Below are 25297 nucleotides of genomic sequence, written 5' to 3'. Positions count from 1 at the left end.
CACGCAGAACACTTTCAAGATTCGGGTTACAAGTGCTCAATTACTTGTGTATGTGTACATGCTCTTTTAAAGTATATTTCATAATTTAAAGTTTGGTTTCTCATATCTCAGGCAGTACTGAAGTTTATGGTACCCCACAATCTGCTCTTTTCTTTCAAACTGAGGGGACTTCCAGCATGCTCTCCAACCTGGTTTCACTGTGCCTCCCTTGGCCCCTTTATTCAGACCAATCCTCTTTTCAGGGATGCTACTTTTCTTCTCCACCTGTCCAAGTCTCGCTGGCTCTGCCAGCTTCAGCTGATGGTCCGCCTCCACTTTGAATGCTCTGAGATTGTTCCAGGCCTGAGCAAAGTCATGTACATTTTCCACCTCACCCAAACCATTTCTGGGCATGGAGCCTGTCCTGCCATGGGCCCATAGTCCTTCTCTTTTTGTGATTATTCCTCTATTTCAGATTAGGTTGTGGATCACCCATTAGAGCAGGGAATACCCTATCACTCGAAAGGAAGTAAGGATTTTTTGCGGAGTTTTGGGTTTGGTATTTTGTTTTGTTTTGTTTTGTTTTTTTGCCCACCTTAAGTTCTGCCAGCATGATGACAATTTAGAAATGTATGAAGAACCGCATTTCTCTCCTTTCTGGGGAAGTTGGCAAAAAGGTATATGCCGTTTACTTCTCAACCTCAGGCAGGAGTTTCAGAATCTCTGAGGGTGGTTATAGTTTATAAAAACATTGAAAAATGCAGGTATCTCTCATTAAACTCAGGAAACTAATACTCATTTATCTTCTGATAACTTGGTATCCCTGCCTCTCTGAACTCAGGAACTGAAATAGATTCAGACAGCCTGGAACTTAATGCCTAGTTTCCTAATATAAATTCAGATAAAAACCCCAATAAAATCTTTGTAGCCACAATTAAAGTGCTTATGATGTGCCTGGCAATGTGCTAAGGGATATAAATACCTCATGTAGTCTGTAAAATAGCTTTGTGAGGTTTTTATGCCAGTTTTACAGATGAGGAAACAAACTCAGAAAGTTTGAGGACGTGCCTCCAGAAATTCCTGGAAATGCCTAGCACAGTACCTGCCTTGTTATAAGTGCAGAGTAAGTGATAGCTGTCATTTATTAGCTGGTGGGAATAGAGCAAGAAAGCATTCTGGGGATGAAGGTTAAGCAGCAGTGCCTGCTATCTGTCTGACTCAAGTCTGCTTGCTCAGGACAGACAGGTTTCCACCATGCGCATGATGTCATTCACACCATACTGCTGCTTGCCCGTGGCACACTGCCTCATTTCTGATTGCAAAATCTGATGGAGGAAATAAAGGCTTTCTCTCTGATTCTCAGGGAATTGTGAAGGCTTGTTTGCCCTAGCACCCAACCTGAAAAGTGAATTCAGATTTCAGGTCTACCAAAATTAGACCCCCGACTGCCTGGACATTGAGTTGGAAAATTCAGGACACAAGAAATGGGGACAAAAGTGCCCTATCAAATGCAGTGCCCAGACATTTATGAACTGTTCTCCATATGCACAGCTGTGAGCAGTCTGCCTCAAGAGGAAATTGCCTTCCATCGTCCAAAGGGACCTGGACCCCAGAACTGATGTTATTTTCCTGCTGAACGGCAGCGGACCATGACAGAGGGATGGCTCCCCGGGACCTTAGAGCAGAGTCTGAGCACCCCATCCAGCAGACAGAGAAGGTGTTATTCTACTATTAACAGACCCTTCTGGTTCAGTCTTATGGGGGATACTTGATCTCTCTTCGGTAAATGCTAACCCAGTGAGCCCTCTCCACATCCTCACGCCATCCTCCCATAGAGCTTCTAGTTGGACATGAAGATAATAAAGCCCACCTTGACCTCTTACATAGAATTACATAAAAGTGTCCTACAGTACGCCCTGCCCAAGAATTTAATCCACCCAAATCCTAGAGGAAAAAAAAAATAAAGATTTGGTAGCATTGTGGTAAATATTGTAGAATAGCTTGTACTCTCATGGGCCTTCTTATGTGCCTGGGTAAGCCTTGGGGAACAGCCTGAAAACAGGGGAACAAAGAGCTCCACATATTGCAAGAGCACCCACTGGTCTTCAGAAAGTAAAACTGGAGAGACTGTGTTGCAGCTAGAAAAAACCTTTATCAGTAAGGCGTTGGGTAATTTCACCTGGAAATGTACATATGGTGTGCATGGTGTGTTACATTTCACCTGGCGGGGAGACCTTGGAAGGAAGCAAATTTGGAGTGCCGAGAACCCCTTGGAGGGTTCTAGGGAAGCAGGTGCATATGCAAGGGCACACACAAATGTGGCATTCTTCCGGGTTAAGTAAACCAGCCCGTGGAAAATGTACTGCCAGGAGATGAGTGTGCCCACAGATTGCCTGGGGTAAGGGAGCAGATCTTAGTGCCATACCCTGGACGTAGAAAGGATAGAAAGGAATTTGCACTGTGAATATTTGGAAAGGAGAAGTGGACAGACCTGAGGGTAGTAGAGTAGAACCAGCAACTAGGATGCTTGCACAAAGCACCCCAGCAGAGTGTCTTAACCTTTTAACAGGTAACGTTCAAGGGATGGACCATCAATATAATTGTCCTTAGAGGACCATAGTTCACAATTGTCCATACCAAAAGCCATGCCTAATTCACTCACAGCATGGTACTCCTTCATACTGTAGGGATGAAACCCCTCCCTACATATAATGTCCAGACCGTGAGGGTCATTGCCCTGGAAAAAAAAAGGAAGAGGAAATAAAAGTAACCGTTGTGTTTTCCAACCTGCAGGCATTTGGACAGGAGAAACAGAAGAGGGAAAGAAAGGAGGGCAGGCAGGCTCCAGGGTTCTCATTTTCCCCTAGCCACCCTCCCCAGTCCATCCAGATCTTGACTGGGGGAAACTATGGAAGACAGATATGGAGACTATGAAGAACCCAAGAACATCAGAGGCTTGTGGACCACTTCCCCAGGTATGACATGAGGGAGGCTGCAGGCTGCTAGGAGAAGCCTCGCACTTGGCTTTGCATCGTGACCAAAATACTGTAGGAACAATAATGTAGCAATGATGGAGGGCAGAAGCTAAGCCAATGAAAACCAGGATACCCTACCCAGTCCCTATACTTGTTCTACAGGAGATCAAAAGCTTCCCTGTGCCCCATGAAGGTATGAGGAAGTGTTGTAGAGGCTTGCACTGAGAGTTGGAATGAAAAGCCCGCAGGGGTAGGACTTTGTGGCAGAAGGCAAATGTTGGGACCATGGACTTCAGCTCTGGGTGCTGGCATTACACTCCAAAGACCAGATTAGGCCCACTGCATCTCAGCAGGTAATTATAGGAACTCAGGAATCAGACCCAGTCTTCATGGCAGAACCAGAAAGACAGTACAAGGACCTGCTCACAGGGATCCAAGGCAACTCTTCTATCACACAGTCATATTTGTGCCTTACCTTTCCCATACTCCCAGATAACCATCTTGAAAAGATGAAGGGGAAGGGGGAAAGAGAAGCAGCATTTACTTAAGAGAGACCAAATTACCCCCAAAGACAATGTTTGAACCAAACTAATCCCATCCATTATTTACTGGTAAATCCAAATCTCCCCTTCACACCCAGCAGGACAGGGGCTCATGCGAAAGATTAGATTAAAGAAAACAAAGAAACTCCATTGTCTTTGCACCTCCAACTTATAGGGTGAGTGAACATGCATCCCTGCTTTAACTTTTCTTGTGCTTTAGGCTATAGGGCAGTCATATGAAGTGCCCACTTACAATTAGCCCTTCAGTCAAGCCTCACCCTCACCACTAGCAGTGCAGCAGGAAATGGGGGCCTTTGTAACAAGAGCAGCAGTGATCCAAGGCAGACCATGGGTGCAGTGGTCAACAGCAAAATGGGCAGGACCCACAGTAGAGCAAGGAGGACACCAGCAGCGGACATCATAGGACTGTGGTTGGATGAACACTGCAAGGGGCTTGCAACAAACCCATTTTCTCAGGACCTCCCGGTTGCTACTGACAGAAAACCCACACTGCATTAGGCTGCTAGCATTCCTGCTGCAACAATAGCCAAAATAACAATTTGTCTCTTTCTGCCCTAAAAGTCTGAGTGTAAGCAGTCCTATGCTGATAGTTCGTTGCCATAGTATTGAGGTCCCAGGCCCTTCCCATCTTGTGTCTACCGTCCTCAGCATGCAGCTCTTAGCTCCCATCACACATTCCTGCAGCATTAAGAAGAGGGAAAGTAGAAGGCACACACCTTCCTGTTAAGGTCATGAGCTGAAAGTGGCACATAAAACTTTCTCTTCCAGCCTAATGCCCACAACTTAGTCACATGGCTACACTTTAGGGTCTCAGCTGTGGCCACAAAAATGCTGTGTAACGAACAACCACAAAATATCAGTAGCAGCCAACAATAAGCATTAATTTCACATTCACATGTCTACAGATGAACTGGTGTTTGGCTAGTCTATGTTGGATTCAGCTGGACATGGCTCGCTGTGGCTTGGGTTCAGATCTCATCCTCTGGGATGTATCTCTCATCCTCTTGCCACCAGCAAGCTCCCCAGGCCATGAGCTCCTCACGGTAATGACTTTCATGCTAATAGCAGCATATGTATGCTTTGGTAAGTCATGTACATAGGTTAGAAGCTATGTGGAGACGGTTGCCTTAGAGTTAGAGCAAGATTGGTGACCTGGCAGAGGTACGAACCCTTTTACTTCTGCACTTACCTGTCCAGAATCAGAATGGCAAGATGAAGGTCTGAGCCCACCAATTTCACAAGCACATTTAAAGCCTTTGCTTGGATCATGTCTGCTAACATCCCATTGGCCCACACAAGTCACATACCCAAGCTGAACATTAGTGGGTCAGGAAGTATAGTCTCTCAAAGAGAGGAGGGAAGTAATAAATGTCTTATAAATGTCTATGGTCTTCAGCAGGGTGGCCATATTAATCCAGTTAAAACTCTGGAGTTCTATTCCCAAAGAAAGAAAAGGAAGCTAGATTTTGAGGATACTCTCTGCTACAGCGTGTATCAGCCAGGAGGCAGTTTCTTCTAATAGTTTAATGGAACCATGGATGTGTTCCCTGGTGGAAGTATCCTTCTCTTTGGCACTAGAACTTCCAAACCCACCAAGCCCAAGTTTGCAGAGATGAGAAGCACAAAAATTTCTTTGTAGTTCATTGGGTGTAACAGTGAGGAGGGTCACCCCCCTCTTTACCCCTGTTTCTCAAAGCCATGCATTCTGGCTATGGCACCATAGACTGGCTGCTGATTTTTAAGGCTTATAACTGAGATTTAAACAGGCCAACCTACTGTTCTACCAAACTAGCTCTTTCTGGGTGATAGGACTTTATGGTGAGACCAGGAATTCTAAGAGAGTGAGGCCACTGTCCCACTTGGTTTGCCATAAAATGTGACCCTTTGATGGAAGCAGCATCGTGTGAGATTAGTGTGGTATGCGATAAATGTGGCATTTTACAAGTCCATAAACCGGTGATACTGGCAGAAATGCTGCAGGCAGGAGAGGCAAATCCATACCCATGCTATGCACGTCTACTCCTATAAAGACAAAGAACTTTCCCCAACATGTTGAAAGGGGTTCAGTAACTGGGTGTCTGGCTGGTCCCTGTGGAAGTGGTACCATTTCTGGGCTCAACACAGCTTCTGAATAAACAAGCTGGGCACTCAGCAGTGGTACTCAGGGGAAGTGTAGCACTAAATGTCTTATGTTACAGAAGAACAGTCAAAAATCAATGACCTCAGCCTCCATCGTAATAAATCGGAAAAAAAGAGTAATTTGAACTCAAACAGAAGAAAAGAAATAACGACCAGAGTGAAATTCAGTGAAATACTAAACAAAATATAGAGAAAAATCAATGAAACCAAAAACTGATTCTTTGAGAAAAAAAAAAATCTCTTCAGTTGTTAAACCGGTAGTTGGACTGATCAAGAAAAAGTACAGAAAACACAAATTACCAATATCAGGAATGACTGAGTTGACATCATCACAGTTTTTAGAGATATTGAAAGGATAATTTAGAAACATCATGAACAACTTTTTTTTAATATTTTTTATTTATTTGAGAGAGAGAGCATGAGTGGTAGGAAAGGGCAGAGGGAGAGGGAGAAGCGGACCTCCGCCGAGCAGGGAGCCCCATGTGAGGCTTGATCCCAGGACCCTGAGATCATGACCTGAGCCGAAGGCAGACACTTAGCCACCTAGCACCTCTCATGAACAACTTAATGCCAATAAATTTAACAACCTAAATGAAATGGATGCATTTTTAATGCTTTTTTTTTTTTTTTAAGATTTTATTTATTTGAGAGTTCATGAGTGTAGGGAGGGAGAGGGAGAAGCAGACTCCCCAGCTGAGCAGGGAGCACGTCCTGGGATCATGACCTGAGCTGAAGGCAGAGCCACCCAGGTGCCCCGAAATGGATGCATTTCTTGAAAGACACAATATTGGCTGTAGCCAGATCAGCTTGATGAGGGCAAGTCTATGTTGTTGAGCCCATCACTGTCTCCTTTCCTGTCACCATGGCCACTTTGTAAATGGGTCTATTGACCAGGAACCAGAGTATCTGAGGAAGAGGCCATCCGATGTCCACGGGTTGGGTCATCTTGTCCTCATGATTACTGAGAGTCTCATCTACAACAGAGGCCCTTGGATGAGCATTTCTGTGGAACATGAATATCTTTATACTGTGTGGATGGCAAGAAGTCCATCTTTCCCTTGACCACCTTGTCCCTGGTCTTCTGATCTTTCTCTCTGTAAATTCCTGACCAGCTGGCCAGCCTGTTAGTTTCTACCCACAAGTCAGGGTAGATCTGTGCCTTAGCTGATCTGTAGCAGCGTACTGCTCACTGGAGAACATCCCTTCACTACAGGCTTTTGGAGCCACTCCAGAGTGGTCTGTGGTGCAACACTTCTGGCTGCTTCTGTAAGAGAAGCCCGTGCTTGCTTTTCCTCCACTAACTGCCCTTATTTCTTTGGAGGGCATTGGTAGAATGTGGAAGGAGATATAGTCAGGCAGTGGCATTGGATACCAGGGGATTCAGGTAGCTCACTATGTCTTTGGATCTGCCCAGTGTATACCCATTTCTATTTTATAATGGCAGGCTGATATGACTCTCCCATTTTATGGCTCACTGGACTTGATAATACACAGTTTGTGACAGGTACTTCAGGTTGGTTCAATCTCCTCATGTCTTTATCCTCCCCTACCTTTGCTTTATCCCACGCCACTCCCAGGGATGATTTGCTTATATGGGATGACACTGCATGTTATGGATTGCCAGGGTCCCATTTCACCACAGCAAGGAGGTTATCCATGTCTTCCTCAAAAATGTGAGCAACTCAATTCTGGAAACCCCCTTTTATTTTCAAAAATTCTATATATTACGCAGTGCTCACCACAGGAAGTGGAGTTACCACCTGTCGCCCTACAGCGTTATTATAGTATCACCGACTTATGTTCCCTATACTGTACTTTTCATTTCCATGACTTATTTTATAACTGGACATTTATACCTCTTAATCCTCTTCATCTATTTCACCCATCCCCCTACCCCCTCCCTTCTGGCCACCACCAGTTTGTCCTCTGCATTTATGAGTTTGTTTCTGTTTTTTTGTTTGGTGTTTGCTTGTTTATATGTTTTGTTTTTTGGATCCCACATATCAGTGAAATTATAGGGTATTTGTCTTTCTCTGTCTGACTTGTTTCACTTAGCATAGTACCCTCTAGGTCCATCCATGTTGTCACAAATGGCAAGATCTCATTCTTTTTTATGTCTGAGTAATAGCCCATTGTGTGTGTGTGTGTGTGTGTGTGTGTGTGTGTGTGTGTATGGAATCCTATTTTAAGACCACTCCTGATACTAATTAGTGTACCAGTCAGGTCCCAGAAGGAAATAAACGGCACACTCAAAATGGATACCTCTAGGAGAGTTTGATAAAGGAGCTTTTTGCAGAGTCATGGTCAGGAAATAGGGAAACCAAAAGGAATGTGCAGTAGTCCAGGACTGACAACCTTGGGGAGCAAACAGCCCTAGGCCATGATGGAGCAGGGAGACAGAGGGCTACTGGAACCAGAGAAGGTAAGTGAAGGAAAAAGCTGCCTGAAAGTGGCTATAGCCTTTGATAGGAAGGAAGTTAGCGCTCAGCAAACTCACAAGAAGGGAGGCAAGCAAATAAATACCCTGACTTCAGTCTCTTCCTACTCTGATCTCTTGCTGGTACCTCCCATTGGCCAACCCCAGTAGAAAACCAGAGGGCAAAGGGAGCCTATTCATGTAATCCTTGAAGGTCAATACCCTGAGGCACAGAGCCTGGTAGAGAACCAGGGGAAGAGATGTAGAGGAGGAGACAGATAGATCTCTATCTAGCACACAAGTTTAAACAAACAGGTAATTTACTGGCTCACATGTCTGAAAAGTTAAGCTATAAACCTTGAAGCAAGGGCTCAAATGAGGTCATCAGTATCTGGTTTTTCCTCCATTCACAGGCTTCATATACAGGTAGGCTCTCCCATCATGCTCCAAAATGGCTCCAGAGTGCATGGCCTTTTCAAACACAGTGGAATCTATCAAAGGATTCATTGAGTCTCATTGACTCTTGTTGGGTTACATGAAACACCTGAACCAACCATAGTGCTCAGCACCAAGAAGTGCTGGTTGGCTTAGATCTCTGTCTGGAGCTAGCACTGAGTGGAATCATGACATGGAACTTCAATGACTAGGAGAAACGTTGATGTTGAATAGACAAAACTCTGTGCACCCTACATCTTTCTTCTCTAATGTATGAGGAAGAACTGTTCAATTTTTTGTACCTATGGATTACCCAGGGATCCTATTAAAGAATCTGATGAATCAGGTCTGGAGTGGGGCTTAAGATTCCTTATTTCTAACATGTGATGTTGATGCTATTGGTCCAGGGACCAGACTTTGAGTAGCAAGGTTTTATAGCTACATAGTCCAATATGGTAACCACCAGCCACATGTGTGGCTATTGAGCATTTGAAATGTGGCTAGTAACTTGAGATGTGCTGTAAGTGTATATACACGCTGGGTTTTGAAGACTTAATATGAAAACTAGTTAAAATCTCATCATGAGTTTTTATATAGATTACATGTTAAAATGATATTTTAGATATATTGGGTTAAATAAAATATATTTTAAAGTTGATTTCACTGATTTTACTTTTTAACATGGTTACTAGAGAATTTAAAATACATATGTGGCTTATATGTTTCTGTTGGATAGTGCAACTCTAGAAAGAGGTAATGAAGTGGATTAGGGTGATAGCCTTTAAACAGATTCATTTGCACTTATGGATACTCAAAAAAACCTAATATAGCTGGGACCACGTGAGACTTGCCTCATGGGTCCTTCGACTTGGCCCAGTCCTCAGGAGTTGCAGGTTGAATTAATGCATCGGTGCCTGGGATAGGGAACCCTGGAACGAGCCTGCTGAGGTTTGAGGAGACTCTGGGGATCCCAGAGTTGCTCCTCCCAACTAGCAGTCACTTCATTTCTCATTCTTGTTTATGCAATTTTCTGAAGCAGAAATTACTGTGCTTATCCACTTCCCTGATCTGTCCTGCACACAACCACTAAACTAATCTCTGCACTCTGGTTTACCCCTTTCCTGCCCAAATACATGCACCCAGTTGCAGCCTGCATTCCAGGGGCTCCCTACTGAACGCGGAGGGTCTTGTCCTTCCCGTCCACCAGCCCCCAATGTGTCTCTCACTTTCCCCATCTGTCTTAAGTTATTTCCTTACTGCTGGAATCTCCGGCTCCATCAACTCCACCTTTCAAAGCCCATTTCAAGGTTATCTGCCTCCGTGGGGGTTTTTCAAGACCTGGCCCACAGAAGCCTGCCTTCAGAACTTATAAGACATGCTGTCTCTGGTACAAGCCAGCATTTCTGTTATGGAGGGCTATGTTGCCTAACTCTTGAGTTATTAAGGTTTTCCTGCGTTTGTGCCTTGATTCCTTGGGCTTTAAGTTCCTTGAGGACAGAGCCCTGTTTGGTTTATGTTTGAATTCTGCTTTTGACTGGGACCCATATAATAAATAGATCCTCAAAAAGCACACTTTGGTTCATTTTCCCAACATAAAATGCTATTTGGAAATACAAAGACTTTTATTTATGCATAATTATATGTTGTCAGTGATCATTTGTATAATGAAGGGTATTCTTTTTTAAAAAACAAGATAGTAGATAAATTCTGGCAAGGATGTGCAGAAAAGGAAACCCTCATTCACTGTTGGTGGGAATATAAACTAGCAGAGCCACTGTGGAAAGCAGTATGGAAATTCCTCAAAAAATTAAAAATAAAACTACCATACAATACAGCAATTCCACTTCTGGGTATATATCCAAAGGAAATGAAAACATTGTGTCAAAGAGATATCTGCACTTACACGTTCATAGCATTATTTATAATAGCTGATACGTGGAGACGACCTAAGTGCCCACTGATGGATGGATAAAGAAGTTGTGGTACACACACACACACACACACACACACACACACACACACTGAAATACTCAGCCATTTAAAAAAGAAAGCCTGCCATTTGAGACAACATGGATGGACCTAGAGGGCATTATGCTAAGTGAAATAAGACAGAAAAATACTATATGATCTCACTTATATATGGAATCTAAACAAAGAACTAAACTCTTAGAAATCAGATGTGTGGTAACCAGAGGCGGGAGGTGCGGGGAGGAGGAAATGGATGAAGGTGGTCATAAGGTACAAACTTCCAGTTATAAAATAAGTAAGCACTGGAGATATAATGTACAACATGATGATTATAGTTAATATACCACTGTACAGTATACTTATACTGAAACTTGTTAAAGAGAGTAGATCCTAAGGGCACAAGGAAAAAATTCTTTTTTAAAATCTGTATGAGATGAGGGATGTTAACTTACTGTGGTAATCATTCACAATGTATGTAAGTCAAGTCATTATTCAGTGTACCTTAAACTTACATAGTGCTATATGTCAACTGCATCTCAGTGAAATGGGTCGGGGCGGGGGATGGCAGGATGGAAAATTAAGCTTTAATCATTGCATAATTTTTTCCTTCATTTTTATGTTAAATTTAAAAAACTTTTATCTTGAGATAATTATAGATTCACAGGAAGCTGCAGTAATAGTACAGAGTAGTTTCTGAGCCTCTCATACAATTTCCCCCAATGGATACATCATAATTTTTTCCTTCATTTTTATGTTAAATTTAAAAAACTTTTATCTTGAGATAATTATAGATTCATAGGAAGCTGCAGTAATAGTACAAAGTAGTTTCTGAACCTCTCATACAATTTCCCCCAATGGATACATCTTAAGTAACTGTGATACAATATCAAACCAGGAACTTGACACTGGTACAGTGTGTGTGTACAGTTCTTTGCCTCTATCACATGTAGAGATCTGTATAACCACCACTACAGTCAGGATACAGAGCTCTTCAAGATCTCTGTTGGCTACCTCTTTATAGACTACCCACTCCCTTTTCCCCACCTCCAGCAGCCCTAACACCTGACTATTCTCCATTTCTATAATTTTGGTCGTTTTTTGGAAAGATTTATGTGACAGAGAGAGAGCACAAGCAGGGGGAGCAGCAGGCAAAGGGAGAAGGAGAAGCAGGCTCCCCACCGAGCAGGGAGCCTGATGTGGGGCTCGATCCCAGGACCCTGAGCCGAAGGCAGACGCTTAACCCACTGAGCCACCCAGGCACTCATATAATTTTGGTCATTTTGAGTAGAATTTTATTTTGATTTATTGACAGTGTTTGGAGAGTATTTCTTTGTATAGATATTTAGTAGGTACTCAGTATAATATTATATGTATATACTTTATCTCAGTTCTACTTGTGTTGACATTACCAGTGTTAAAGAGGTGTCAAAAGTTTCTACCCTTTAAGTCCCTTCACAAACTGCCCCTATTTATAACAGTCTTAAATACTTCCTTTACATAAATTGAGAATCACATCAGATAATGCATGAGTGAGTATGTGGGACAGGGGACACTAGCCTGGGAGGGGAAACTAGACTGGGCCTGATGGGCTTTGATCTTTTGAGGAAAGAGGAAATCATAGGGACCACAGAATCCCTCCTCCTGGCCAGCCATCACTTCATTTCTCCTTTTCATTGTGCAGTTGCTTGAAGGAGAAATTATAACTATACTTACCAACTTCCCTAATTTATCTTGTACACAACCACTAATCCTTTGCTTAAACCATCAGATGTCATCTAGAAAACTCAAATAAGGAAAGCATATTAACTTTTTTTTTAGACTTTTTTACACTTTAGTTCTTCCTCCTTGATGTTCCAAGGTTCTTTTTTTTTTAATCATTTAATTTCTCTTTCAAAAACTTCCTGTAGCTACTCTTTAATGGTAGGTCTGCTGTTGACAAATTCTCATTGTTTTTCTTCGTCTGAGAATGTCCATGTCCTCTTCATTCCCAATTCTCACTGGATATAGGATTCTGAGTTGATTCTTTTCTTTCAGCACTTGGAAATGTTGTGCCAAAAAAGAAAAGGAAAGGAAAGGAAATACTGTGCCACTTTTTCTGATCTCTAAAGCTTCCAATGAGAAATTGGATGTCATTCAAATTGTTTTTCCATTATAGGGAAGGTGTCATTTCTCCCTGGCTGCTTTCAAGATTTTTTCTATGTCTTTAGTTTTCAGAAAATTTTTTTTAAAGATTTTATTTGTTCATTTGAGAAAGAGAGAATGAGAGATAGAGAGCACGAGAGGGAAGAGGGTCAGAGGGAGAAGCAGACTCCCTGCTGAGCAGGGAGCCCGATGCGGGACTCGATCCTAGGACTCCAGGATCATGACCTGAGCCAAAGGCAGTCGCTTAACTGACTGAGACGCCCAAGCGCCCTAGTTTTCAGAAATTTGACTATGCTGTATCTTGGCATGGATTTTTGGGGGGGTTATCTTGTTTGGGATTTGATCAGTGTCTTGAATCTGGAGGTATAGGTCTTTTGTCATATTTGGAAAATATTCAGCCATATTTTTTTTGAATACGTTCAAAGCCCCACCTTCTTTCTCCTCTACTTTTGGGATTCCAGTAGATGTGGAGAACAAAGGCAAAGGAAATGTACATAAAATTAAATTTTATGACTTACAGACCATTGACAAGTACTTGGGACAGGCAGAGTGACCTTCTTCAAGGAGCTTAGTTGCCTCAATGATAACATGCTATAGGCAAAAGGCAACTTTATCATAATATTAACCTGACCTCCAAGATCCAGTCTTCTTTAAATATGAAAATCCTTTTGGAAACGTCCTTTGTCTTTACTTCTCCCAACTCCAAAGTATAATTCCTCACAACCCCAGTGCACCTCTTCCCCCACCCCCCATGGGTCCTGTCCCTTTAGTGCTTTAACAAAACCACTGCACTGAAGACATCTCAAGAATTCTTTCTGGACCATCAACTCCAAACCCCACCATTTCCACATCACAGTGACACAAATATTACATGTTTTATTGAAGTCCCACAAATTCCTGAGATACTGTTAATTTTTTTTTCAGTCTATTCTCTCTCTGCTCAGATTGGGTGATTTCTATTATTCTGGCTTCAAGTTCATTGATTCTTTCCTTTGTCCTCTCCATTTTACCTTAGAACTCATTCAGTGAAGGTTTTTTTCCCCCACTTTTTTTCAGCTCTAGATTTTCAGTTTAGTCCTTCATTTCTTTTATCTCTTTTCCAAGACTATTTTTTTGTTTGAAGTGCATTTGTGAGTGGACTTAGAGGGGTAACAAGATGGCGGCAGACAGTGGAGCTCCCTCCATAAGCTGAAGCTTGCTGAACTAAAGCAGGAATGTCTTGCTTGTGGTTTGGAGACTAGCGGAATACAACAAGATCTTATCAACAGGCTCCAGGCATACCTTTTTTTTTTTTAAGATTTTATTTATTTATTTGACAGACAGAGAATGTGAAGGGGGAGCAGCAGGCAGAGGGAGAGGGAGAAGCAGCCTCCCCACCAAGCAGGAACCCCGAAGCGGGCCTCGATCCTAGGACCCTAGGATCATGACCCAAGCTGAAGGCAGTTGCTTAACCAACTCAGCCACCCAGGCGCCCCAGCTCCAGGCATATCTTGAAAGCATGCTGAAGAGGAGGCAAATGAAGAAAATGTACTGGGAGATGAAACAGAAGAAGAAGAACCAAAGCCCATAGAACTGTCTGTCAAAGAGGAAGAACCCTCTGAGATGTGGCAGCATCTATTGATGTGGCAGCAGAGAAGAGAGTGGTAAAAGTGACATTGGAGATACCACAGACTGAGGGAAATGCAGGAATGCTGAACGATTCAATGTACCTGTGAGCTTGGAGAGTAAGACTGCTGCCTGGGCAATGAGATTTGGGATTTCTTCAGTTCCATCAAAAGGCCCGTCATCTGATGCCAAACCTATGCTTAACCTGGATAAACTAAAGGAACGAGCTCAAAGATTTGGTTTGAACGTCTCCTCAATCTCCAGAAGGTCTGAAGATGATGAGAAGCTGAAAAAGAGGAAGGAGCGATTTGAGATTGTTACAGGTTCGGCTGGAATAGGAACCACAGAGGATACAGAGGCAAAGAAGAAGAAAAGGGCAGAGTGCTTTGGGATTGCCTGATGAAAAGCTCTTAATTCTTTCTGTTCTCCAGTGGTTTCCCTCTCTCTGACTTTTCTTGGTCATATATATACCTAAATGCACAGTCATGTGCCTACGTCCTGCCTCGCAATGAGGGCATGGACCCCGAGCACATTCAGGAACTCCAGCAGCAATTTGACTCATTGCTGTTCCAACTTTAAGGTTGTTGTTCTTGTGTTGTTGTTGTTGTTGTTTGTTGTTTTTAGAGAGAGTGTGCATGCATGTAAGTGCGAGCAAGTTGTGGGGGAGAAAGGAGTGGGGGAAGAGAGAGAATCTTAAGTAGGCTCCATGCTCAGCACAGAGCCCGACGGGGGGGGCTTGCTTTCACGGCTTGCTCTCAGGAGACCACAACCCCGAGCCTAAATCAAGAGTTGGACACTCAACTGACTGAGTCACCCAGCGGCCCCTTGTGGTGTTGTTTTGGAATCATTATTGTACTTGTTAATAAAAAGCAAATAGTGAATGAGGTGCCTTTATAATTGCTCCCTGAAATTTTACACTGCCCGCTTTAAAATCCTTGTCAGGTAATTTCAACATCTGTGTCACCTTGGTGTTAGCATCGGTGGGATTGTCTTTTCCTGCTCAAGATTTGCCTGGTTCTTGGTGTGAAGAGTGATTTTCAGCCCTGGAAATTTTGAGGACTACGAGACTCTGGATCTTATTTAAACCTGCTGTTTTAGAAGGCCTTCTCAGTGCTGTCTAAGTTCAGGTTCCCTACTCAGCCTCTGTTGACATCCTGGGAAGTGGGGATGGGGGGTACCTCATTACTGCTGGGCCAGAGTGGGAATCCAGATTGCCCACTGAGCCTCTGCTGATATCACGCTGGCTGGGGGGGGGGGGGGGGGGGGGCGGGGCGAGAGGCATCAGTACTGCTCCCCTGTGGCCCCCACAGACGTGGTGGAGGAGCACATTGCTGGGCCAGTGGTGAGAATCCTGACTCTCCACTAGACCTCTTCTGACACCACCCGGCAGGTAGGAGTAGAAGTCTCAGGTCCCCATTTGGCTAGGTGGTATTGCAGTTTATTCTATAGTTTTTGTGGCTGGAGTAGGGTGGTTATTATCTAAAACTTTTCTTTCTTTTTTTAAGATTTGTTTGAGAGAGAGAGAGAACACGAGCAGTGGAGAGTAGCAGGCTCCCCATTGAGCAAGGAGCCCGACGTGGGACTCCATCCTAGGACCCTGGGATCATGACCTGAGCCAAAGGCAGACGCTTAACCAACTGAGCCACCCAGGTGCCCCGAAAAGTTTTCTTTCTATGCTGCCCCTTGCTAGTCCTTTGGCTAGAGAGAGCAAGCCCTTTTTTCTTTTTCTTCCCCCCTCCTTTTTTTTTTTTTTTTTTCCTTTTGGTCTGTACCAATTAGTTTCTGGGTTGCTGGCTTCTCCAGTACTCAGTCTGAGCTATATAAGGCACAAAGAAAACCCTGGGAATCACCACCATGTCATTCTGTGGGGCCCCAGGTCCCTAGCCAGTCTGTCTTCTTCTCTCCACCTTTCAGAGTCTCCTTTTTATTTTATTATATATGAAGTCCAGGGTTGTTTGTTTGTTTTAACTAAACAGAGGGAATAGGGAGACGTGCGTTTACTCCATATTTCCTCAGGACCAGAATTCCCAGGGCCTTTTAGAACATTTATTCTGCATGATCTAGCATATAGCAGCCAGCAAGGACAAAGTTCCCCTGAACTGATGGTGAACTCCCTCCTCATCCACCCGCCTACCATTACAATGGCCCAATGTGTTCTGCTCTGTGATTCTGAGTTCACCTTCTAGAATTTGAAATCATTCCAGACTGGTTTGAACAGGCATACTCCAGTTTTCCACCACTTGCCACTTCTCAGCCCCACGACTCAGAATTCTCCGTCAGCCAGAGGCCCGCCAAGAGGCTGCTCCCGCATTGTTGACGGAAGGCACTGTATCCATGTCTTCCTGGCTTGGCTGAAGAGTCATGGTCCCCCTTTGCCACGAAGCAAGGCTTTCAGCGTGGCTGAAAGGGAACCATGGCCCTTCTCCCTTTGTCCAAGATCAGTGGGTCTGGTCCTTCTGACTCAAATGCCATGGCATTCATGGAAGTCCCTTTGAAGATAAAAATGTTTTGAGTTAAAATATTTTTGATATACTATTTATAAGCTTCAAAATTAATGAGTCATTTTTACAGAACCAAGTGTTAGAGATGAGATTTTCACGTCTGAAAATATATTATCAAATTTCCCCTCCACTTCCCCAACCAGATAAGATGATTATTTGTTTCAGTCATGCCTAATTAACAATTTTAAAATACCCTAGCTTAAGGAGATGCAGCAAGAGAGACATCTGTCCAAGTGAAGTAGCAACAACACTTGTACTTTTAAATGTAACACATTTTTTAATTATCAAAAATTTTAGACACAAGAATAGAAAAAATGGGTGGCACCTGGGTGGCTCAGTTGTTAAGCATCTGCCTTCAGCTCAGGTCATGATCCCGGGGTCCTGGGATCGAGCCCCACATTGGGCTCCCTGCTCCGCACGAAGCCTGCTTCCCCCTCTGCCACTCTCCCTGCTTGTGTTCCCTCTCGCTGTGTCCCTCAAAAAAAAAAAAAAAAAAAAAAGGATAGAAAATATGAACGAATTTAATAACTATTGTATAGTCACATTTGCTTCATATATCCTTTATTATTTTTTTCTCAATTTACTTAAGTATTCAAAACAAATCCCTGGGGCACCTGAGTGGCTCAGTTGGTTCAGTGTCTGCCTTCGGCTCAGGTCATGATCTCAGGGTCCTGGAATCAAGTCCCGCATCCGGCTCCCTGCTCAGCGGGGAGTCTGCTTCTGCCTCTGCCTCTGCCCATCCCCCCACTCATGCTTGCTCGCTTTCTCACTCAAATAAATAAAATCTTTAAAAAAATAAAATAAAAACAAATCCCAGATATCTTTTATTTCATACCAATATACTTCAGATTTGGACTCTTTAACAAATTTGGACATTTTCTTGTGTAACCACAATGCTATTATCACATCTTAATAAAATAGTGATCATTCTTTGGCATCATCTAATACCCGAATTTCCCCCATTGTCCCAAGAATGTCTTTTTTTAAGAGGTAAAATACACATGACATAAAGCATACCATCTTAACTATTTTTTAAGTATATAGTTCAGTAGTGTTAAGTACATTCACATTGTCATACTGCCAATCTCCAGAACATATTTCCTTGGGCAAAACTGAAACCTTGTACCTATTAAACAATGACTCTCCATTCTCTCCTCCCCTCATGCTCTGGAAACCACCATTCTATTTTCTCTCTATAAATTTGGCTGTTTTATTTATTTTATTTTAAGGATTTTATTTAGTTATTTGACAGAGAGAGAGAGGGACAGCGAGAGAGGGAACACAAGCAGGGGGAGAGGGAGAAGCAGGCTTCCCGCTGAGCAGGGAGCCCGACGCGGGGCACGATCCCAGGACACGGGGACCATGACCTGAGCCGAAGGCAGATGCTCAACGACTGAGCCACCCAGGTGCCCCAAATTGGGCTATTTTAGATACCTCATATAAATGGAATTATACAGTATGTGTCTTTTTTGCAACTAGCTTATTTCACTTAGTGTAATGTCCTCAAGGTTCATTCATACTGCAGCATGTGTTAGAATGTCATTCCTTTTTAAGGATGAATAGTATTCCATTGTATGTGTGTACTACATTCTGCATGCATCTGTTAAGGGGTATTAGGGTTGCTTATAGAATTTGGTTGTTGGGAATAACATTGCTATGAATATGAATATACAACTTTCTCTTCAAGACCTTGCTTTCAGTTCTTTTGGTTATATATTCAGAAGTGGAATTGCTGGATCATACGGTATTTCTGTGTTTAATTTTTTGAGAACCATTTTCCACAGCAACCGCACCATGTTACATTCCCACCAGCAGTGCACAGGGCTCCAATTTTTCCATGTCCTTGCCAATACTTGTTATTTTCTGTCATTGTTTTATTGATGGTAGGCATCCTAATGGGTGTGATATGGTATCTTGTGTGTGTGTGTTTGAGAGAGAAAGAGAGAGAATGAGGGGGAGGGGCAGAAGGAAAGGGGGAGAGAGAATCTTAAGCAGGCTCCATGCCCAGTGCAGAACCCAACGTGGGGCTCAGTCTCACGACCCTGAGATCATGACCCGAGCCAAAATCAAGAGCAGCTGCTTAACCTACTGAGCCACCCAGGTGCCCCTTGTTGTGGTTTTAATTTGCATTTTTGTAATGATTTGTGATGTTGAACATCTTTTCCTCTATTTACTAGTCATTTGTATATTTCCTTTGGAAAAATGTTCAAGTCCCTTGCCCATTTTTAAGTTGTGTTATATTTCTTTTTTGTTGAGTTGCAAGAGTTCTCGATACTAACCTCTATCAGTTATGTGACCCAAGAATGTCTTTTTACAATTGATCTGTTTGAACAAGGATCCAACATAGTCACCCTATATTATATATGTTTTATTGTCTAATCTGGAGGAAATCCCTCTCCCTGTTGTTTTCCCTCTGTCATTAACTTGTGGCAGAATTCGGGTTCACAGTCATGTAGACTTACAGTTTTGTATTTTAACTTTGCTGCTGCCCTCCAAAATTTTCTGCTTTTGCCTTTGATAATTTCAGCAGTGAATTTCCCGTATTGAAAAATGAGGGTTTCTCAATCAAAGGTTCCTAGAAGACTACACCCAAAATGAGAAGAGGAAGCTTTCTTGGTATCTGGGAACCTGCCCGTGGGGAAGTGGGCATTGGTGGAAGGAATGTGGGAGAGGTGTGAGGATCAGATGGGAGTGAAGTGAGCACGTTCAGGTCACCAGCCTGGCCTGAAAGAATGGAAGTGTTTCCCATGACTCTACTGGTGTTACCCGGAGGACCCCCTCCCCCAACCCCATGACCAGGAGCCAACTCAAAGACTGTTCCCCCTAGCCATAGATGGCAGGGTGGATCCTGGGGGGCTCTTCCAGGACCACACTGAGGCTCTGCTCCCCAGGGGACACTGGAGAAGGAAGTCTTATCTCAGGGCTGCCCTGAATACACGGGGCCTTTCTAGGAGTTCCTGAGGGCACAGGGGCAAGGCTGGGGAGCCTCCAGTATCCAGGAGGCTCAGGAGCCAGGACACGGTAACAGAAAGACCACTGAGTGAAGACCTATGGTCACTGATAATGTCTGGGCACTCTAAAAGATCACTAGAGTTATCTCTTGGATTAGAATTATCACTGATTTTTAAAAATAATATATTTTCCAAATTTTCTTGAGTGAACAGTAAAAAAAGTGACATTCTATTTGAAAACAGATCAAAACCAGGGCACCTGACTGGCTCAGTCAGTAGAGAATGCAACTCTTGATCTCGGTCAGTGTTGTAAGTTCAAGCCCCACATTGGATGTATAGATTACTTAAAAATAAAATCTTTAGGGGTGGCTGGTGGCTCAGTCGGTTAAGTGTTCGACTCTTGATTTTGGCTCAGGTCATGATCTCAGGGTTGTAAGATTCAGTCCCATGTCGGGCTCCGTGCTGGACATGGAGTCTCCTTGAGATTCTCTCTCACCCTCTCCCTCTGCCCTCCCACCACACATGTATGCTCGCTCTCTCTCTCAAAAAAAAAAAAAATATATATATATATATATATTTTAAAGATTTTATTTATTCGACAGATTGAGCACAAGCAGGGGGAGGGGCAGAGGGCGAGGGAGAAGCAGGCTCCCCGCTGAGCAGGGAGCCCGTGCAGGGCTCCATCCCAGGACCCTGGGATCATGACCCAAGCCGAAGGCAGACGCTTAACCGACTCAGCCACCCAGGCTCCCCTCAAAAAAAAAAAAAAAAAAAAATCTTAAAATTAAATAAATAAAAGTAAAAATAGATCAAAACTTCAGGATTAACACAGATATACTTAAGGATGACCATTATTGATAACTGAGTTCTGTGGGCTGTAAGTTCTCCAGACTTTCCCTGGAGCCTAGAAGGGCCAAGCGAGGACCCAGAAACGTGACACAATCCAGGGAAGACCAAGCTTGGTGGAGGGGAGCAGTCTCCCTAGAGTCTGGAACTGAGGTCCCTATTCCTGGTTCTGCCCGCAGCCCTGGTGAGGCCTGGGACCTCTGAGGAGGAGGCCCAGCCTTCAGGAAAGCCCCTCCCAAGCCCACTGGAGCCTACCCAATGGGCCAATTTCTCTTACCAGGAGAGCTTTATCCCAGGTTACTGCCTCCCAACTCCCAGACACAAGTGACACCTGCTATTCCAAAAGTATAGAACTCTTTATTATAAACCCAGGATACAGAAGAGAAAGGACAAACATAGGCATATCTCAGCTCTCTGAAATTCTCACAGTGCATACAAAACAGGTATGAAAGATACTTTTTTTCAAACTGTTTAAAAATAATCCCCAAGATCAAAGTGAGGATAAGTGCACAGTTAGCTAAGTGCTTCATCAAGATCATGAAGAGAGGGGCCTCCAGTCCCAAGACCCTGAGGAAAGGTACCTTGCCCTAGCCCTGGCTGGGTGTGGAGCAGCAAAGACACATTTTTCCATTAGATTTAGGGTCCTGGGGTCTGCCCTGGGACAGAGACCTGAGACCATGCCATTTTCTCCCCCAGGGAGAGCTTGAAGATAACTAGCATACAAATCCCCTGGGAGGGAAGTCTGCGGCTTACTCGCTCTGCGAGTTCAAGTGGCTCTCTTTCTTGCTCTGTGCTTCACTGAAGCCACGAGTGCTGGCATATTGGGTTCTTTCCAGAGTTAGGTTTCAATGAAGAGGGAAAAAAAAGAGAAAAGGAATATGTGTGTCCCACCTCTGTCCAAGGTTAAGCCCCCTTGATAGTGATTCAAACACAGCTACTGCCAGTTCTCCCCACCCTACTTAGTTCTCAGGTGGAGAAACTGAGGCCTAAGATGTGTGGACAGGTCAGGGCTGGTTCCGCTGGTCCTCTTAGTGCCAGCTGGCTCTGGATTTCACTGTCTTGGCTGATAACCCAGCCCGCGGACGTGCCACTTCCAGCCACTGGTTCCGTGCAGGACATGAGATGCAACATCCACAGCTATGTATGGTGGCTACAGATGTGTCTGTGGAGTCGGCATGTCCAGGAATTGAGAGGCAAGTGGAGCACAGATTACCCCTACAATTGCAGGAGGAAGCAGGGGCAGAAGTACACGTACGGGCAGACAGAGAGATGCACACACACCCAGGGGCCCACGGCAGTCTTCAGGGCAGGGACAGGGCCTTGGCGAGGCGAGTCCAGAACCAGGACTTGGTGCAGGGGTTGGTGTAGTCGCAGACGGTGATGAACCGCAAGATGCTGGGGAACTCTTTCTTCATTGCCTTGTACTTGATGGGGATCAATCGCTTCTGATGGGCACCTGCAAGCCAAGGAGTTCCGAGCTGGCACGAGGTCCTCACCCCCGAGTGGGGGGGATCAGTCCTCCGCCCAGGGGTTAACAACAGCCCTTCCCCCAACTAAGCACGCCAGCACACATTCACCCACTCAGAGGGCACTTGTGTGCACGCACACTCAGGTGTGCAGAAACCTATAGGAGTTCCTCAGTGCTGCATCCAGGGCCCTGGGTGAGGGACCAATGGCCTCCTGAGGCCCTGCCCACCCACTCCTCTGTGGCAAAGGCAGTGCTTACCTGGAGAGAGGCTGAGCGCGAACTTAGTCTGGAAGTCACATTCCTTGCTTTGCAGATAATCATCAGAGACAACCACCACCATCCGGCGGCACCTAGGGGATAGTGGGCAGACTGCAGCCACTGTGGCAACCTAGTTCAGCATACCCCCCGGGGACAGACTCAGGAGTCCACTGTGCCCAGGCTAGACGGGGCCCGGCTAGGAGAATCCCAGCATCTGGATCTCTTGGGCAGGGCTTTATGTAGCCACCCGCTTGCCCCTTGGCCACTTAGCCAACCTCTTCTCAATGAGCTCACTGGCAATGGACCAGACACAGGTGCCAGGCAGGACATCACGATCGGACACACACAACTTCAGCCGATAGTCTGTCTGTTCCAGCTGCCGGATCATCTCCTGAACAAACTGGATATCGCTGGGGCAGTAGCAGATGAAGGCATCAAAACGCTCGGGCATTTGCCCTGGGTGCAGAGCACAAGGGTGATGTCAAAGCTCTACAGGGGAGGAGCCCAGGCAGGAACCCCCAGGCTAGGTGACCCTGGTCTTGAACCCTACACCAATCCTGAGATGACACTAAGAGAAAGTGCCCTTCTTAGGAGAGGGAAGATGAGTGTCTCTCCCCCCACCCTCCCCCCTCTGCGGGCCAAGACCTGGGTTGACCACGAGACAGACACATCATTTCATGAGTCTCATACCAACTCAGGGGTAGGATTATTATTATTACCATCTCTTAGGTGAGAAAATGGGGAGATCAATCAGAGAGATTAAGTGACTTGCCCAAGGGGCCACAGCCCACCTGCTTTCAAAATCTATGCTCTTAATACAGTACAGTATCTTATGACCCACCTGTCACACCTGGGGAGCAATATTGGATCCTTACCCAAGGGGTCATCAAGCATGGTGATGCCCCCCCGCTCTGGTGTCCGTGGGTCACTGCTGTCTACAGCAGGCACCTGTAAGGGCTTCTCAGACTCCTCCTGCTGCTGTTTCAGAATATACTTTTGGCAGTCCTCCTCTGTGGAGAAGAGACAAGGTGTGGTAGGCTCCCTCAGTTTGTCCCATGCCTCTACCTACGGTTAGGATCCAGCCCTTGTCCCACTCCCTTAACTATGTTGTGCTCCAGGCCTTTTCCAGCACTCTGGTGCCATCCACAGTTCAACATCTCTGAACAGTTGCATTCCCATCTGGCTTTTGACCATCCCAAAGGGATGTCGTTGCTGTTCTGGTCATCTGGGAAGTCATCATGGTCAGGCTTGTGTCTTTCTGTCCCTTTGTCCTGGCCCTCCTTCCTAGAACTCCTGAGAACAGAACCCAAGGTGTGCTTCTTCCAGGACCCACGGTTGATGGGAGCAAGGGACTGGGCATGCAAGAACGGCTCAGGAGACCCAGTGGTTATGTGCAGTGAGGGCTGAGGCCCCAACCAAGCAAGATGCGTCATCTGTGAGCCACTGTTCCTACACCTATGCATGCATATTATGTGTCAGCAAGGGGCAGGAAGGGCTGCATTTTCCCAGGGACATGAGGTTTCCATAACTGTCAGCTTTCAGTCCCTCACCTGCCCTGTTGCTCTACCCGAAGCAGTCCTAACTCCCCCACAAAGGACCCCGATTCTGACTCCTGGCCCTACATGAAAGCCTTTGCCTAAGATGTTTCCCTATGTTCTCTGCCTCTCTCCAGCCTTCACCTCCTTTTCTCCAGTTCCTATCACCCCACTGAAAGAGGGAATTGGTCTCACACAGCGGTACCACCTCTGCAAGCTGCCTCCAGCGTCCCCACCCCACCCCAGGCATTAAAAGAGGGCCTCTCCAGGGGAGGTTAGATGCTGAGGCTGGTGAAGGTCAGCTCCCTCATCCCCCTAGTTATGAGGCCCGGAAGCGCGTGTCCTCACCGATGCTGGGCCCCAGGTCCACCAACACGTCCTCGCGGCCCAGCTTGGTGAGCAGCTCAAGCAGGCGGCCCACCGAGGCGCCAGGGCGTCCTTGCCAGTAGTCCAGCAGCTTGCCGGTGGGGTCGGCTTGCATCTCCAGATGCCGGATCTCCAAGTACTCGAAGCCCATCTCCTCGGCCAGCGCGGTCCAATCGGCCGCCACCTGCGTCCGCACGTTCAGGAACAGCGACAGGCGGCTCCGCACTCGCACGTTGAGAGCAGCCAGGGGCAGGGAGGACGTGGAGCAGGCGGGGGACGCGGACTCCGCGCGGGAGACTTCTGCAGCCATGGTGGGATACCCCCGGAGCCCCAGCGCGGTGGAGTTGCGTTGCCTGTCGGCGCTTCCTCCTTCCTTTACCGCCACCCCCGCCCCCGGCCCCGCCCCGCCGGTTTCTGTTTCCGAGAAGCACCGCCCTGCGCTTCAATCTGGAGCCCTGGCAGCTGTGTGAAGTTGGGGATGCCCCACCTCCGCTCTCGGGGTCTGGGGCAACAGGGGATATGGGAACCGGGGGCCTGCCGATTGAGGTCTGTGGAGGCCCACCGACCCGTCCTTCGGGGTCTAGTGCGGGGGCGGGAGGGGCGTCTCACGACCCTCCTTTGGGGGTTGTAGGAAATAGGGGCCTTGCTCTTTGGGATCTATCTGGTAGAATCACATCCTTTCTGTGGGGGATCTGGTAGAATCATATCCTTTGTGTGGGGGAACTGAGGATGGCGGGGAGGGGGCAAAGGAGGAGACATCACCCCCCCCACCATGCTCGTCCCTGGATCTCTTGGGAAGGCACAATCCAGAGGTGAGGTGGGAAAGGGTATACTCCCTTCTGAGGTCTGAGGCATGCCATGGCCCTGCCTTTGAAAGGTGGGAACCCCTCTGGGGTTGGGGGTAACAGGGCACCCTGGCCTTTGGTGTCTAGGAGAAACGCAGTACCACCACTCTCTGGGGTCGAGGGAACACATTACCACTGGGAGTCAAGGGGGCACCTGGCCTTGCTCTTTAGAGTTGTGGGGGGCGGGAGGTTGGGAAACACAGTCCTGACCTGAGGAGCTCTGGTCTTCCATTGAATAGATATTGATCACCTACTAAGTGTCAAGCATTGTTGCAGGCACCCCGGATACAAGCCCCTCCCTGCCT

The 25297-nt window shown here is 45.7% G+C and overlaps 1 protein-coding gene and 1 pseudogene across 5 annotated transcripts; one reads left to right on the top strand and one right to left on the bottom strand.

Moving 5' to 3' along the window:
- Positions 1-8036: 8036 nt before the first annotated feature.
- On the top strand, positions 8037-14622 carry LOC113916019 (annotated as a pseudogene).
- Positions 14623-20857: 6235 nt separating this feature from the next.
- On the bottom strand, positions 20858-24543 carry MYD88 (MYD88 innate immune signal transduction adaptor). Of its 5 annotated transcripts, none has more exons than XM_027582931.2 (5): positions 24130-24537; positions 23122-23256; positions 22522-22702; positions 22247-22338; positions 20858-21976 (listed from the first exon to the last, which is right to left on the bottom strand). In XM_027582931.2, the coding sequence occupies exons 1-5, from the start codon at positions 24455-24457 to the stop codon at positions 21822-21824; spliced, it is 891 nt and encodes a 296-aa protein (XP_027438732.1). In that variant the 5' UTR covers positions 24458-24537; the 3' UTR covers positions 20858-21821. The 5 variants fall into 5 exon arrangements, with proteins under 5 accessions (XP_027438732.1, XP_035582695.1, XP_027438733.1 ...); XM_035726802.1 differs by having other exon boundaries at positions 21812-21976; positions 22247-22289; positions 22513-22702; positions 24130-24542; XM_027582932.2 differs by having other exon boundaries at positions 21812-21976; positions 22541-22702; positions 24130-24540.
- Between the last annotated feature and the right edge of the window lie 754 nt (positions 24544-25297).

The sequence above is a fragment of the Zalophus californianus genome, chromosome 1, assembly GCF_009762305.2.
Source record: "Zalophus californianus isolate mZalCal1 chromosome 1, mZalCal1.pri.v2, whole genome shotgun sequence".
Classification (NCBI taxonomy): Eukaryota; Metazoa; Chordata; class Mammalia; order Carnivora; family Otariidae; genus Zalophus; species Zalophus californianus.
Note: the sequence above shows the minus strand (reverse complement) of the source record. Positions and strands in the feature narration are given on the sequence as shown.